This window comes from Seriola dumerili, unplaced genomic scaffold (assembly GCF_002260705.1).
Source record: "Seriola dumerili isolate Sdu_G_001 unplaced genomic scaffold, Sdu_1.0 BDQW01000449.1, whole genome shotgun sequence".
In the NCBI taxonomy this organism is placed as follows: domain Eukaryota; kingdom Metazoa; phylum Chordata; class Actinopteri; order Carangiformes; family Carangidae; genus Seriola; species Seriola dumerili.
The window spans coordinates 2544772-2559462 of record NW_019174704.1 but is presented as its reverse complement, the minus strand read 5'-3'; the positions used below and the strand labels follow the sequence as shown (position 1 = coordinate 2559462).

The window sequence follows — 14691 nt, the reverse complement described above, 5'->3', positions numbered from 1 at the left end:
CCCTATTACTGAAGACTGTTGTTCACAGGCTGACTCTCTCCAAGCTTTAACAAATACAGCACAGGCTTGACTGCCTGACCTTTTCAGTGCACCTTCCTTTAATAAAGCACTAATTAAGACTCTCATTACACTTGGAGAACTTGCCAATGAATACAGTGGATCATTAAATACAACTGTCATTATGGGAGGAACTGTCAGCACATGAAAACGAACACGACGAGGTGTCATTAGAAGAACGAAGGTTTGTTCCCAAGTTACCAAGAGATGAAATAACCGAAGGCTTGAAGGAGCGACTCGGCTTCAATTATTAAAACAGGTTTAGAAAGGAAGAACGGTCTGAAATGTCTAGCCTACTGTACATTAAAAGCACACACATTTTAGCAGAAGCACATGTTGTAAATTGTCTGCTACAGATATGTAAGAGTGACTTGGACAATACACCATATTTATATCTAATCTACAAAATACAGCTATCTATTAAAATATAGCACTGCAAAACTTTTGGATTCCTTCATGACAGCCCACAACCAAATTATAAAAACAGGTTGAAAATCAAGACTGGATATATACTTTTTATTTTCTCTCTGACTCTTCTGTGACCACACTTATTTTCAAAACAGAAAACTGTTTTTGGTTATTTCATGCTCTTCCCTACATTAAGGCCTACACAGGACCCCTGCTGCGAGTGGGTGAGCTGTAGCGCTGCATCTCTACCTCCTGTGTGAGGTGGCAGTTGAGCAGTGAGTGTGTTTGTACAGCTGCCTGCCTCCAGCTATGGACAGAGGAGTGAGAGAGAGAGAGAGAGAGAGAGAGAGAGAGAGAGACTCGGTCCCTGTGGGCGATTCTGGCTCAAGGACTCGCTGTTAATTTTACAGCATCAATCCTGTGAGGGCAGAACACCCTCAACGCTATACAAACTAGCACGTGGAAAACACTTGCACGTATACATCAAGAACACATGTATATGTTCTGCACGTACACACAATGTAGGGATTTAGAATCCAGTTCACCTTGAGGGCACTTTGAACTCTGAATGGTGTTCAGGCTAATAGCTGTAAAGTGGGTTAGCGTCAGTATGTCAGCAGGGGTTTTGTTTGCATACTCAGCAGCATGTTAAAGTAGTGCCAAGTTAAAAAAGATCCACCCGCACCCAGCAGGAGGCTGCGAATTATGATGACATTTTGTGTGTGTGTGTGTGTGTGTGTGTGTGTGCTGAGTTGCTACTATATATACTGTATGTATTGCCTTTTCTGTGGATGTTCCTGTAAAGCTTTATTTCAGAATGCTTGTAATTATAAGTGGGTGTGAACTTTGATGCCACTCCAAAAGTTAAACGAAACTTGTTTTTATTCCAACGCCACGTCCAGATGATGTAAAGTATGTAAACAGATGGCACGAAGACTGGAAAAGTAAGAAGATGAAGAGGAAGAAAAAGAAAGAAGAGGGGGAAAGGATTGAACTGTGCATCTGTCTTGACAGCGGACGGCAGCTGTCAGAGTAAAACTCAAGCACTTACACAGCTGTAATCTTGACAACAGTGTGCTTAATTTACTTTGTTGAAATTTTCCTTGAATCCAGAAAAGCAGAGCACTGAATCATGAGATAATCTCATCCACAGAAGAAATTTCTGACCATATCCCAATTTGGACAATTCCTTTCAATCTGTTAAAATGATGAGCTAACAAACACAGGTGAAGATCTTACCTTTAACCTAGCTGGAGATTGCTGTTAAGCTGGTGGATAAGAGCTGGCACCTGACTGTGTTTGATTAGTGTTCAGGTGAAGTTTTGGGCATGTTTAAAGAAGTAAAACTTGAAAACAAAAACTTACTTCATGACAGAGCTTGTTATGAAGTTCGAAAAAAGTCTCATGTTTTTCTTAATTTTAGGACACTGGGGTCACTTGATAACATTTTGTGAGGCTGCGCAGATGCAGGGGTGTGTGTGTGTGTGTGTGTGTGTGTGTGTGTGCGTGTGTGTGTGTGCATGTGACGTACCTGTATGCAGGTTCCTGTGTGTTCTCGGCACAGGCTGCAGGACAGAGCCCAGCGGCTAGCGGGGATGTGGGACACCTTGGTAATGGGCTCCATCTTCTCTGGACAGCCTATACTCACCTACAGGGAACACAAAGCAATGACACATATATATACAGTGTATATATATATATATACACACACATATCTGATAGAAAAACCACAATTTGTGATTAACAATCAACATTGTGTGGAGATTCAACCAACATCTTGTCATTCTTTTTAAAATTATCTGTGAAATTCCACTTAAACACTATGTGTGCACTGTTTTTATTTGCAGAAGTCAATCAGAAATCGCAGTAACTCTTTTTGGTGCTGAACAATTAATGGATCAATCAGTTACTTGAGTGACTACTAAAAATTAATTACAAAATATTGTCAAATGTTTTCTGGTTCCAGCTTCTAAAATGTGGAGATTTGCTGCTTTTCTATGTTTCATATCAGTGGAAATGTAATATTTTGGGGTTTTTACATTGTTGGTCTAACAACACAAGCAATTTGAAGATGTCTCCTCGGGCTCTGCAGTGGTCACTTCTAACATTTTGTGGACAAAACTCCTAAAATTAAAACTGGTAGTTGAGATGGTGAGCAGCACAGTTTTTTTTTTTTTTTCAGATTATATTTTTATGTAGCACTGCGTCTATGGATGAATTTCAGTTTTTTAAATTGACAAAAAGATCAAACTTTCCACCAAACCTTCCAGTGAAAGATAATAATCAACTTATTGTAGCTTGGATGATAATTACTTGTGTCTCTTCCAGTGTCAAAGCCAAGATTCTGGATTAGCGTGTCTGTCCTTGGAGCCAGAGCAGGGACACATGTGGTCCTTGGAAAAACATCATTGTAAAGCCCAGTGTGACTCACTCTCTCTGAGCGGTCCATTCACAACGACTTTGGCTCCGAACCTGGCAGCACCAAATCCAACCAAAAAGTCATTGACCTGTGCCAAGCAGCCATGCAGAATAGAGTGGAGAGCACTCATCACCAAAGTGCCATTTCTTCCTTCCTTCCTTCACTGCCTGTTTCTTTCCAAAAAACCATTCCACCTCTTTCACATTCACTTATCCTCATATTTGCGGCAAGGCCCTCTCTTCCTTGTCCTTCACACTTGAATTAACAAGCTGACGTCTGATTTCTGTAGGTCACGCCCCTCCCTCTCTTCGTTCACTTGTCTTTTTTCTATCTGATTTTCTTTTCCTCCTGTCATCTTCTCATCCACAGAACAAGCACACTTTCTGTTATTATTGATGCCTTTTGTACAGCCCACTGAATACGAGTAGGGGTCAATTTTCACTCCATTGAACACGTCAATAGAAAGTACAATTCAGACAACGACGCCGCAGCCGTCACCGTCGATGATCGCTACTTTTTAACAGCTGACGTACAAACCGACTGATGGCAAAAGGATTTCCGGTTTTTGATGCGGTGGTTAATTGATTAAATTGTTCTCAACCATGATGCCCACACATAAAGCACATATGGGGAAGCACACACATGCACGCACACTCACACTTACACTCACAGATGCTGCATTTTTTTTCACAATCCCCACCACCACCTTCTTGTAGTTTGTCAATACTGAAAAATCAACACTGCAGCTTTCTGTGTAGAAGGAGTGTGTGTCCATCTGTGTGTGTTACCACCTGCTTTTAACATGCTCATTCACCAGCATTTTTCAGCCCCAAATTACTAAATCTGAAATCACTTCACTGGAAAGGGGAGGAAATCACAGTGTTAAACGAAAAGGCATTTTAAAAAGAGGGACTACGAGTCTTTGAATGTGTGTGTGTGTTATAAAAAGCCGTTTAAAAAGAGACCTCTCTCTAGGGGTTGAAGGCAGAGGGCAGAAGGAAGCTACACACACAGCACTGCAGGGGGGCTGTATCGTTTGACGGCTGGGTGGTGTGTTCAAAAACACAAAACACACGCATCCAATCCGGCGCTCTATGAATGACACGCACGCACACGCGCACGCGCGTGCACCCACATACACACACACACACACACACACACACACACACACACACACACACACACACACACACACACACCGTATCTTTTCTGGAAATTTCCACTTCTAAAATCCTACTAGCTGATGTCGTGATGTGTGCGTTGCGTTTGTGTGTGTTTATTTGTGTACTCATCTACTATTGACACCTTTCAGCTCTGGCAAACACACATAACGGAGTTTATATAAGGACACGCACACAAATGCGCACACAGCACAGACATGCAAATTATCTTTTCTTTTCTTTTTTTTTTCCCTTCATGGTAGGAAGAGAAAACAAAAGCGAACGGCACAACGAAAACAATTAGCCCAATCAAGGGTGACAGAAGGCAATTAGAAGTAAAAGGTTTGAGGTGCCAAAAGCCACTCCATTACTGAGAAATCTGCTGGTGGAGAGCGTTGCTGAATAGGCTGAAGACACATGACTGGCTGTCTTTAACGATTTAAAGGTGTGCAAGGCGTAAAGCAACATCCGTCCCTGAACCTCTGAAATGAGCGGCTGCTTTGTGACCGTTTGGAGCTTTCAGAGGAGAGTTATTTCCAAAAAGGTATCATCAAGACAAATCAAGTCAAAATGAGCAGCTGCTTGGGGAGCACGCTTGAAAAACAGTTTCCCGGTGAATGAATTGACATTATCTACAGCTGTTAAAAGTGAGGTCTCGACTGAAGAAGCTACATGAAGTATTTTAAGCATTTACTATAAACAAGAAAAGCCTGGTGGAAAAAAACAAAACTGACAGGTGAAAGTGTCTACGGAAATCAAGGCCACCTTTCCTGAAAACCCAGTTGTTTCAGATTTATTCAAGTACACTCACATGAAATACAGTATGTACACTGGAAGAATTATGGGTTGTAATCGCCCCCTACTCTCCATATTGGCTGTGAAGCCAAACCTTCGCAGAAAGATTTACAATTAAGAGTTGAAGATAGACCTGAAAAAAAAATACAAACCCATCGTTTGAAGCTGCTTTTCTGCCACAAAGTTACATTTAAAATGCCAGAACTCCAAAATATAATCCCACAGAAACCGCCTATCCTCTCAGCAGTGCCTTTCTTTATATACCATGGTAATACTCAAACATTCAATGTGGCAATTACATATTGATCATGAAATCATATCGCTACATAAGTAGAAACAGAATGCCATGTTTTTCATATACTGTCGACCATTTAACTCAGACAGTTCAAATGTTTCCTACCAATCCTCGAAGGAACAGTGGATGAATCCATCACGTAAACAAAGCACAACACAGTTTATTTGTACTCATGTTGACATGCTTACAGAATGTTTGCCGAGCGAAGTAATCACCCATTGACAAGGCCGCACTCACTGTCGAATCTTCCATTACAGTGAACTGCACTACTACCGTCTTTGTTCTACATCCCTAATGGGAGAGATTGTCTTTCTTTCTTTAGCCGGATAAAAGATCTAAGAAAAGGTTCAGTGTGTGGAGTCTTTAGAGAAACATGAGGGCTGGGTTACAGCAGGTTTTTCGAAAATGGTGGGAAAGAAATCCACTGCCCATTTTCAGAAATGGATGCGGTCTTTGTTTGAGGGCAGGATGAGAAAAGCCAAAGTGAACTTTAGACACAAGTGAAGAAGTCAACACACAATACCCCAAACCTTTTTGCCACTTCATGTTTATGCATTTTGCTGGCTCTACTGACCACTGATCAGATATAGGATTGATTCTTCCACTAATTCTAACAATGACTACAGCTGTATGCACTCATGCAAAAGTAAACAACAGCCGCTCACTCTCTAGAGCCACTCTAGCACCAATGTTCAACACTCACAGGTAGAGGAGGAGGCAGGGATACCGATTTCTCCATCAACAGTGGCATTAAGTGCAGCGACAAGACGTCTTGATTCCCGAGTGCCTTGTGTGACTGGGATCATAAATACAAACACGCAGGTGCACCCACAGCTAAATGATGACACTTTGAGATACTGATGTGCCTACGGGCCTTGCTTTCATTGGAAGCATCAAGTCTGGTAGAAAGTGACTACCTCAAGCGCTAGAGTGAGCACGAATAGAAATTCTAGGATGAAGAACAAACGCTGTTACTGTTGCTTCCTGACTGATCGTAAAAATATAATCTACATCAGACCATCTCCGTGTCTTCCAACGGGTCTCACCTCAGGGATCCATAAGGCACAGCTGACGTGGACCCATTTGGTTCCACTGCGGGTGGGCTTGAGGGCCCCCCCTCTCTTGGGGCAGAGCAGACATTTGGGCTGGACGCCCAGAGCGCAGGTCCGACACAGCCAGTTCCCCTGGGGTACCTTCAGGATGCCATAACATGCCTGCAGCAGGGAAAAAGAGAGAGAGAAAGAACAGTCAGGAGAGGTGATGATCTGAAGAAAGACAAATAAAGAGAGACCCTTTATAACTTGTTAAATTTGACTTCATTTGATATTTTGGGAAAGCCTGGTTCTGTCTGAAGGTACGGATTATCAAATAATACTAATGACTGCACTTTAAAGGTTATTTCCCCCTGATTCAAGTCTTTATGCTAAGCTAAACAGCTGCTAGCTGTTGCTTCATACCACTGTACTGAATGTCCAATTATTCCTTTAACATAGTTTGCCCAATGAGAGGATGGAAAGTTGTTATAACACTAATACAATACAATATAAAAAGACCAAAAAATGCAGTTTTGCCAAGTTACTAATTACACTTCATTTAAAGTATTGCTGACCATGTTCCAATCTTTCAGGGAACCAGTGCTTTCCATTTATTTCAGTTCACTTTGAAAATAAACTTGCAGCATTTTGGAAATGTACTTTAAATCCACAACAGTCAATATTTACCGTAGTGTCCTGTATTATTTTACTTGAATTTTTCTTTGATAAAAAGGTATGTTATCATTGCAAAATGACTGCAATGAAACTCCGGCATCTGAGATGATTTGATAGTCAGCTTCTGTGCCGTGCATTCACAAGCCACGCCATCAGGAAATTAAATCCAGAAGAGGCACATTAAATAAACATGAACACTATGAAAAGAACAACATGAATGTGGTCATTTATTGGTCATCAAACACCGTTTGGTTGCCAACTCTCAGGTTTTGGGGGCAAGAATGTTTCCATGACCGCATAAACCAAACACCCCTGCTGGCTACTGTGTAGCTTTTAGCAAGTCTTGCTTTCCGAAGCAAGTTTTGAGCTGCCTGGAGCAAAGTAAAATAAATATAAAATGCATAGTATGCTAACAATTTTCTAGCAATATACACAAAATTTCCTGCCAACTACATGCACAAAGTCTACTAAAACGTGCAAAAGAGTGAGCTTATCATACGCCTGCTGTTTTAAAAATTAAAATAACTTTTTATATATTTTGTCACATTGTAAAATAGATGACATTGCCATTTGTTTTGTTTAATTTCTTTTTTGAACTACTTCTATAAAGTAGTATGAGAGGAGACAAACTGAAGGAGAGTGAGAATAATTCAAACGGGCTGGATTTGAACCCAGGCAGAATTTTAACCAGCTACGCCACAAGGCCAGCCCATCATCCTGTTTTTATGTCAGAATCCCATTACTTTTCATTTATTTTATTTTCAGTGGTGGCTGCTTCTGAGACGAAAATTTAAAAAAAAAAGTAATTACAGTCTGCTGCTTATTTCTTCTGTCCTATAAAAACAGTGAATTCACAAATTTCAAAGTGACACATGCAAAAACATTCTTCCTTGTTCCCTATTTGCTAACAGCTCTTTAAAAAGTTGTGCTCACTGCTGACCCAATAAGACACAGACACAGACACACAAAAACACACACAAAAACACACACACACAGAAAATCTTGTGTGAACAAGACATCATCAAAACTCCACTTAGTGTTGTTTTAAAAACACTGAAGATTATCCTAACATCAGTGCTCAACCCGTTCCTCCTTCTGCCAACACACAGGGGTGCCATGAAAGTATTTGATAAGATCCAGTCCCTCATGGTCAGAAACCGAGAATGATTTACTCCTAAACTGTCTGAAAGTACCTCTACTGTGGCAAGTAAGTCATTCCAAATACCTCTTTCTCTGTCATTACTACCACTACTTCTCCATCGGATCTATCACTATCTAATTTCTAATGAGTCAAGTCAAATGAGCAACTCTTTAATTGAGGCCCAAATGAAATTCCCCTGAAAATCCCCTGAGCGATTTCAGGAACCACCGCTGCTACATTCATAACAGGCCTCGGTATAACTGACCCTCTTTCCCAGAGAGCAGGATACCGCACATGACATGTCACAGTTGACTGGTGTAAAGCTGGGAAGCCAGAATGCACGGTCCGTTATAAGGAGATAAAACTAAGTAAAGGTAGAAGGAAAAACCAAAACAATCTTCACACTGACAGATTGGTGTCAGAGTGACAGTAGCACCAAATCAGACATCAAAGACTCTGTCTTCATTAAATGTAATTAAAGCACTTTATTGATCAAAGGATTTTATTGATCAAACACAGAACATCAGTAAGCAAGGCCTGTGTTTTACCTGCTGAAGGTTAGGGAGACTGCCTTAGTAGGGAAGCAAGAGACAGCGCCGTGCGTGTTTAATCTATAAAAGCAATGATATGACTTAGTGCTCCCTGAGAGCAACAGGTTCTTTCACTGCTTCTTACATTTCGTTTCCATGACACCTCCATTTTTTGGCAGGTATCCCTTTTTACCTAACAAAAACTGAAGGAACCCTGTGGTTTAGACCACTAGTGCTGCTACAGAGTGATGTTGTACTGCAATGTGAGACGAAGAGATGCAAGCAAATGCCAGCAGCAGCAGCAGCAAGAGGTGACGTGATACACACTTCTGCCAGCTGAAGGGACCAATAAAGGTGGTTGCACTGATGCGTCATGGAAGGTAGTAACGCACCAGTAAAAGAGGAGAAGAAGACTGCGATCTGATTTAAATCATGTAGGTTTCAAAACTTGAACAAACAAAGAAGAACAAACAAAGAAGAACGAGGAAGTCGAGGAGATAAAGATCACAAAGACTGAAATAAGCGTAAATGTTTTGTGAAGTAGCAAGTGCATCCAACATAATTTATAGCCCCTGTAAATACAGACAACACACTTTGGTGAGAAAACTTTCAGAGGAAAAGAAAAACGTTTGTTTACAATGAAATCTCTAGAAGTACTTGACCTGTTCTGTCTCACTGCTGGTTCATTTTTGTTGACTTTCTGTGCATTCAGCTTTGATTTTATTTTTATTACGTTTTTAAAGGTGTCCTCACCATATATGCATGGGCTTCTTTTCAGCACACACTCAGATAGTGTAGAGTCAAAAAAAGCAGCCAGGAAAGACCAGGTGCTTAAAAGTCTAAAGTGATAGTCACTCAATACATTACTATAGATCAGTTCACAGGTTGTGCCTCTTTCATTGAAAGCCTGTGTGTGCCTGTAACTCATTGAAAATATGAATAATTCACAGTTTAAAACCGCACATCAGCACTTTCTATAGGTTTTCTCAGCTTGTCTCTATATGATAATATACATACAGTTAAGTCACAATACATTAAACATGTTCAGTGTATTCACCAATCGATAGACACACTCCAGAGGGTTTCAATAAAGTCAGCAATTGATAGACTAAAGGGTTACACAGCAAAATTTTACTTTAAGAATGCATGCATGAGATGGAAAATAATAAGTTTTAGTGCTGTGTTGATCCTGTTTGTAATCTTTGATTTAGTGATCTAAATAATTCCTCTTCAATTTCATTCATATTCATATAGAGTGAATGAAGACAAATCTAACAAACACCTGTTTGTCAATAACTTAGGCGAGACTTTCAACAACAGGCAGTTCCTGGTTTGACAGGCACTGAACAGGATTTTGTTTTTCCACAGTGTGAGGGGAAATTTTCCATGACAGACCAACGTGAGATCTCGTCTGCAGTTGTATGATCACACTGAAGGTGCGTTAGCGCCAACGGGATGGACGGAATAATTAACAGTGTGTCACTGTGTAACAAACACAGCAGTGCTCCTCAGGCCTCCTCTTGTCACAGGCACTATTTGTGAAATTGCTAATGCATGTGTATTTTCACTCCGCTGGCGAATGAGGATGGATTAAAAAAAAAAAAAAAAAAAAAAAAAGGTTAAGAATAAGCCGAAAGGATGATCAACACACAAACGTACACGAGCATGCAAACACACTTATGCTTAAACAGAGATATGAACAAATAAATCCCTTAATTCCTGACCTGATGAACACAGACGTTGCACTTGTCGCAGAAGACCATCTCGTTGCCGTCCTCTCCCTCTGGCGAGCGGCAGACGTCGCACACCACGTCCTCATCGTACTCGATGCCCAGGCCTTCCTCCGTCTCGATCGCCTGCTGCATCTTCTCCTCACACACACTCTCCAGCTCAACCAGAACACACTCCATCGTCAGCTCATCCAGCTCCGGTAAGGCTGGCGGGGAGAAGATGGAGAGTAAAACTTGATTAGTTTTTGTTTATTCTCTGAAGTAGAAGACTGAAACCAACTCTGGAGAGGCCGGGAAGACTGGGATGAAGGAAGGGGAGGGAGGGCTGATTTGAGGAGTGCATCATTGCTTGTGTGAAGCACGTTATCTTCTTTGTCTTACACCAGCACATTTTGTTTTTCTATAAGAGAGAAGCAAAGTGTCTTATTGCACTCCCATTGTTCAAAACATTTAAAAAGTGGTGAAAAGCAGAGCTTTAGACATGACTGCTGGGAGGATGGAGGAATATTTGAGAAAGTACTGAGCCCGAACAAAGCAATTAAAACTAAGAGTGAAGTTACAGCGTCAACACTCAGGTTTCTTTTAGGTCTTGTTATCAACAAGGATAACAGTAATAGGAAGCTGCTCACAGGAAACTGAAAATGAGTGAACCAATTTACTAAATTCAAGTTATTTTTGGTCAAAACACTTTGTCTCATACTTAAATTGGTTATGCACAAAGCTTCCCTTTGCGTTTACACCTCACAAGGTCACTTTCTGTTTTTGTTGAGCCATGAAATGTGCTGAAAATGAGCTGCAGGGATGTGGGAGTAAGTTGAGTTGCAGCTGACTCTTTGTGAAAACCGGGCAAAAGCAGAGAAGGGCTACATGTTCTGTATCACTACAAGTCCATTTGCCATCACAGCCAAGAACGATGAAATTTGCCGCTCAGTACATCATGCCAATGTGTGTCGGCATTAGCATTATTATTCCTGCCCCATTTGCATCTCAAAGTGATGCCTTGCTCTAAGGCTGGTTAATAGTTGATGAAAACTGATTTAACTGGCAAATGCAAGCTTTCATACTCATAAAAAAATAAAGGATTTGAAGCACCAGGAAAATAAACAGTCTGGTTTCCAGGACGGTGGCAAACAGATGTGGCATATTATTATCTCATTACATGCAATGAGATTACAGTGATTATACAAAATGGGTAACAGTAAGGCATTAAATCTAGTGTGAAAAAAAAAGTATATTTTTCTGAAATAAATGATTATTTGAATAACTGTTCAAAAACAGAAAAAAAAGGCATTTTAGATAGAGACCGTAATATGCCACAATTCCTGAATGCTAGCTGTAAATGAAGACCGTGCCCACACAAATCAGATCAGAGTAGAGTCGAGTCAATCATTTGCTCCACCACAACCTCTGATAAAAACCATTAAGGCTAAGGTGATCATTTCTAAATTCAGTATTTACATTCTTTGCTGCCACACTGTCGCTCATCGCTTCGCCGGAATCCTCCATGTGAAGCAGCAATAAAGAAACTTCTGCTGTCCTGGATTCTGTCACTGAAGATTATTTATTGATTTATTTGAAGGATTCAGCGCTCACTTGGGAGTTTTTTTTTCTTTCTTTTTTTTTTTTAAAGTGGGAGCTGAGCATCTTGTTTCTCTGTCTGTCATTTATGCCACACTCTCAAATTCATTTACTGATTCTGAATCATCTCACTGCCAACACGGTGACGGTGTAACCGGAGCTACAGTTTCTCACACAGTAAAGACGTGGAACTTAAGGCTCACACAAATCCAACCAAAACATTCTGCTATTCTTTCGCATTATGTTGGAAACACTTCGGCTTTAATATGAAATTCAACACCTGCCGCTGCCGCTGCGCGCGTTAGTCTTCAATCTACCAAATGTTGGCATGAATGAAGAACTAAAAGCAAGGAACTATGTGACGGTGGTTGTTTCAGATTTAGAAGCTGCTTTTCAAACACCAGAGGAAAGCGAAGTAGAGTTAGATATTAACCTGCTGTGACATTTACATCATGAACTGAACACACACAGGAGGGAGGGAAGAAACAACATTATTCACACATGACGTGCGAGTGTGAGTTGTGTCTGCACTGTGTACTCTGTGTACTTCCCGCGCCTTTACTGTATGTTTATCTCCCGTGTACGTTTCTGTTTGTACATGTGACAGCTGTTTGCACATGCAGAAACACCTCGAACATTGTCAATGTATCTGTGCGCATGACTGAACTTATCTGTTTGTCTCAAGGTAATACAGCATCCAACGTGCACGCATGCGCCCACACGCGCCCACACGCGCCCACACGCGCCCACACACACACACACACACACACACACACACACACACACTGCACGACGCCCATGCATTGTGTACCTTTCTGTACTTTTCTGATTTTATTGAACTGAATTTAATGAATGCATTACATTGACATCAGGCAGGATCTTGAATACAAGCAATTTCTCTATTATTACTGAGAAGACTGTATGTTCTTCAGCATTTTGTGCCACTGTAATGTCCTAGTTTTCTGCAAGAAAACAGGTTTCCTCCAAGCTGAATAATCTGAAAATCAATTTAAACGCCACCTCTAAACCCAAGTGTAGAATAGTATGAACAATCAGTGTCCAAGTACACACTTTGAATACACACACACGCACTTCTATACATGTATACAGTATCTAGAGGACTGAGATAGAAAAAGCTGAATCATCCCATCATGAGTCCAGATTCCTACAGCTTCGCCCAGCAGAACCAGTCAACCGTATGTTTGTTTGGTCTAGTACTGAAGGTTATGAGAAACAACCCGCTTCTCCTCCAGGAAGAGCTAGTGTGTGTGTGTGTGTGTATGTGTGTGTGTGAGTGCGTGCGTGTGTGTGTGCGCGTGTGTGTGATTTAAGGAAAATGTGTCCCAGAAATAAGGCCTGAAACCCCAGCGGGGATTTATAAACACAATTACTACGCTTTATCTGAAAGGAGCTGATCAGATATTGAATAAAATGGTGGAGATGGGAGAGATGTTCAGGGTCGGCAGTTGTCACCATGGCAAAATGGAGGACGCAGCAAAGCAGAGGAGAGAGAAAGTGACAGGAAACTGGAGAAGAAGAGGAACAGAGGAGACAGAGAAAGCAGGTGATGATAAATGAGGAGAGGATAAAATAACAAGAGCAAAGAAAAGGAAAGAAAGGGGAAGAGGACGCGCAGCTACATTACAGAATATTCAGACTGTCTGCAGGGTTCACAAACAAAACTTCAAACAATTAAGGAGTTTTTTTTATGTGTGACTTAAGAGACAATTCGGGGATTGAAAACGGGCAGAAAACCAACAGTCATGAAGCTAAAAGAAAATGACCATTTGTAAAATAAAACTCATTCGCAATTAGCTGAAACTCGCCCCGCGTTACTCTTGGTCCCCTGGGAGCCTTGGGTATAAACTGAATCATGATAAATGAGGTCAGTTTATATAACTTGAACAAACTTTTTTTTGTTTAATAACTTCATTTTTTCAAAACTGAGGTCCTTAAAAAGCAAAAATCAAACAACCACTTTGGCTGTTGATGTTAGTTTGTTCTGTCAAGATGCAAAAATCAGTGGTCAAATCAAGTGGTTTTTGCAAAGTTTTTATAAGAGAGAACATGTTGTCTCTTAATCGTCCATGGTTCCATCACTACTGGTCTCTAAAATGTAAGATTTTGCTGCTTGTTTTCTAATTTATACAAATGTAAATTCAATATCATTCAATGTCACTGGGAAACAAAAACATATGGAGCAGATTTCATTTGACTTTGGGCTTTTTTGACTTGTTTTCTTACATTTTATAGTCTAAAGAACAGATGGACTAATAAAAAAAAAAAAATGAAAACATGATTTAGTTACAGCCCTACCCAGGGATATGAATTTCACACAGCACAAGTGTGAGGTATGGATGTGTCTTTTAAGCACACAACTTTATTTTGGCCCCTACATTTTCAAAGGTTTCGAGATTTCTTTCTGTTACCAGTTGAAATGTTTTCTTCGGTAAGTGAATTTGCACTCACCCATCTGTCTGAACTCTTGGTTAACCAGCTCCAGCCAGGCGACATCCAGATCATCCAGGTCATAGCAACTGTAGAGCTGGGTGGGAGGAGGCTGGGTGTCACCCTCCCTCTCCTGCCTGTTGTTGCTCAGGCCACCTGAGGACTCCGGCAGCAACCTGCATCAAACACAACGATAAATGCAGAAGGTTCATCATGTGGTCTGGAAACACAACAACAGCAACAGCCTTGAAAAATTGCTTCATGTTTGGGTCCAAACTGAAGTGCTGTGGTACCTAGCAACTGTGTGTTGTAGTAATTTATCAGTGTGCTGTCAACACTCGACCCGATACAGCTCAACCTCCAGTATGTTATTGCAGTTGCGATCTTTAACAACTTAACAGTCATTCTGTCTTCATTTTTC

General features: G+C 40.8%; 1 protein-coding gene across 1 annotated transcript in view; it reads right to left on the bottom strand.

Moving 5' to 3' along the window:
- The window catches only part of LOC111234522 (E3 ubiquitin-protein ligase Jade-2-like), a 119544-nt gene that overhangs the window by 40164 nt on the left and 64689 nt on the right, over positions 1–14691 (bottom strand). The window contains exons 4-7 of the mRNA XM_022762668.1: positions 14292–14446; positions 10239–10450; positions 6181–6348; positions 1997–2113 (exon numbers count right to left, since the gene is read on the bottom strand). Coding sequence (XP_022618389.1) covers positions 1997–2113; positions 6181–6348; positions 10239–10450; positions 14292–14446 — 652 coding nt within the window. The remainder of the gene's footprint in view (positions 1–1996; positions 2114–6180; positions 6349–10238; positions 10451–14291; positions 14447–14691) is intronic.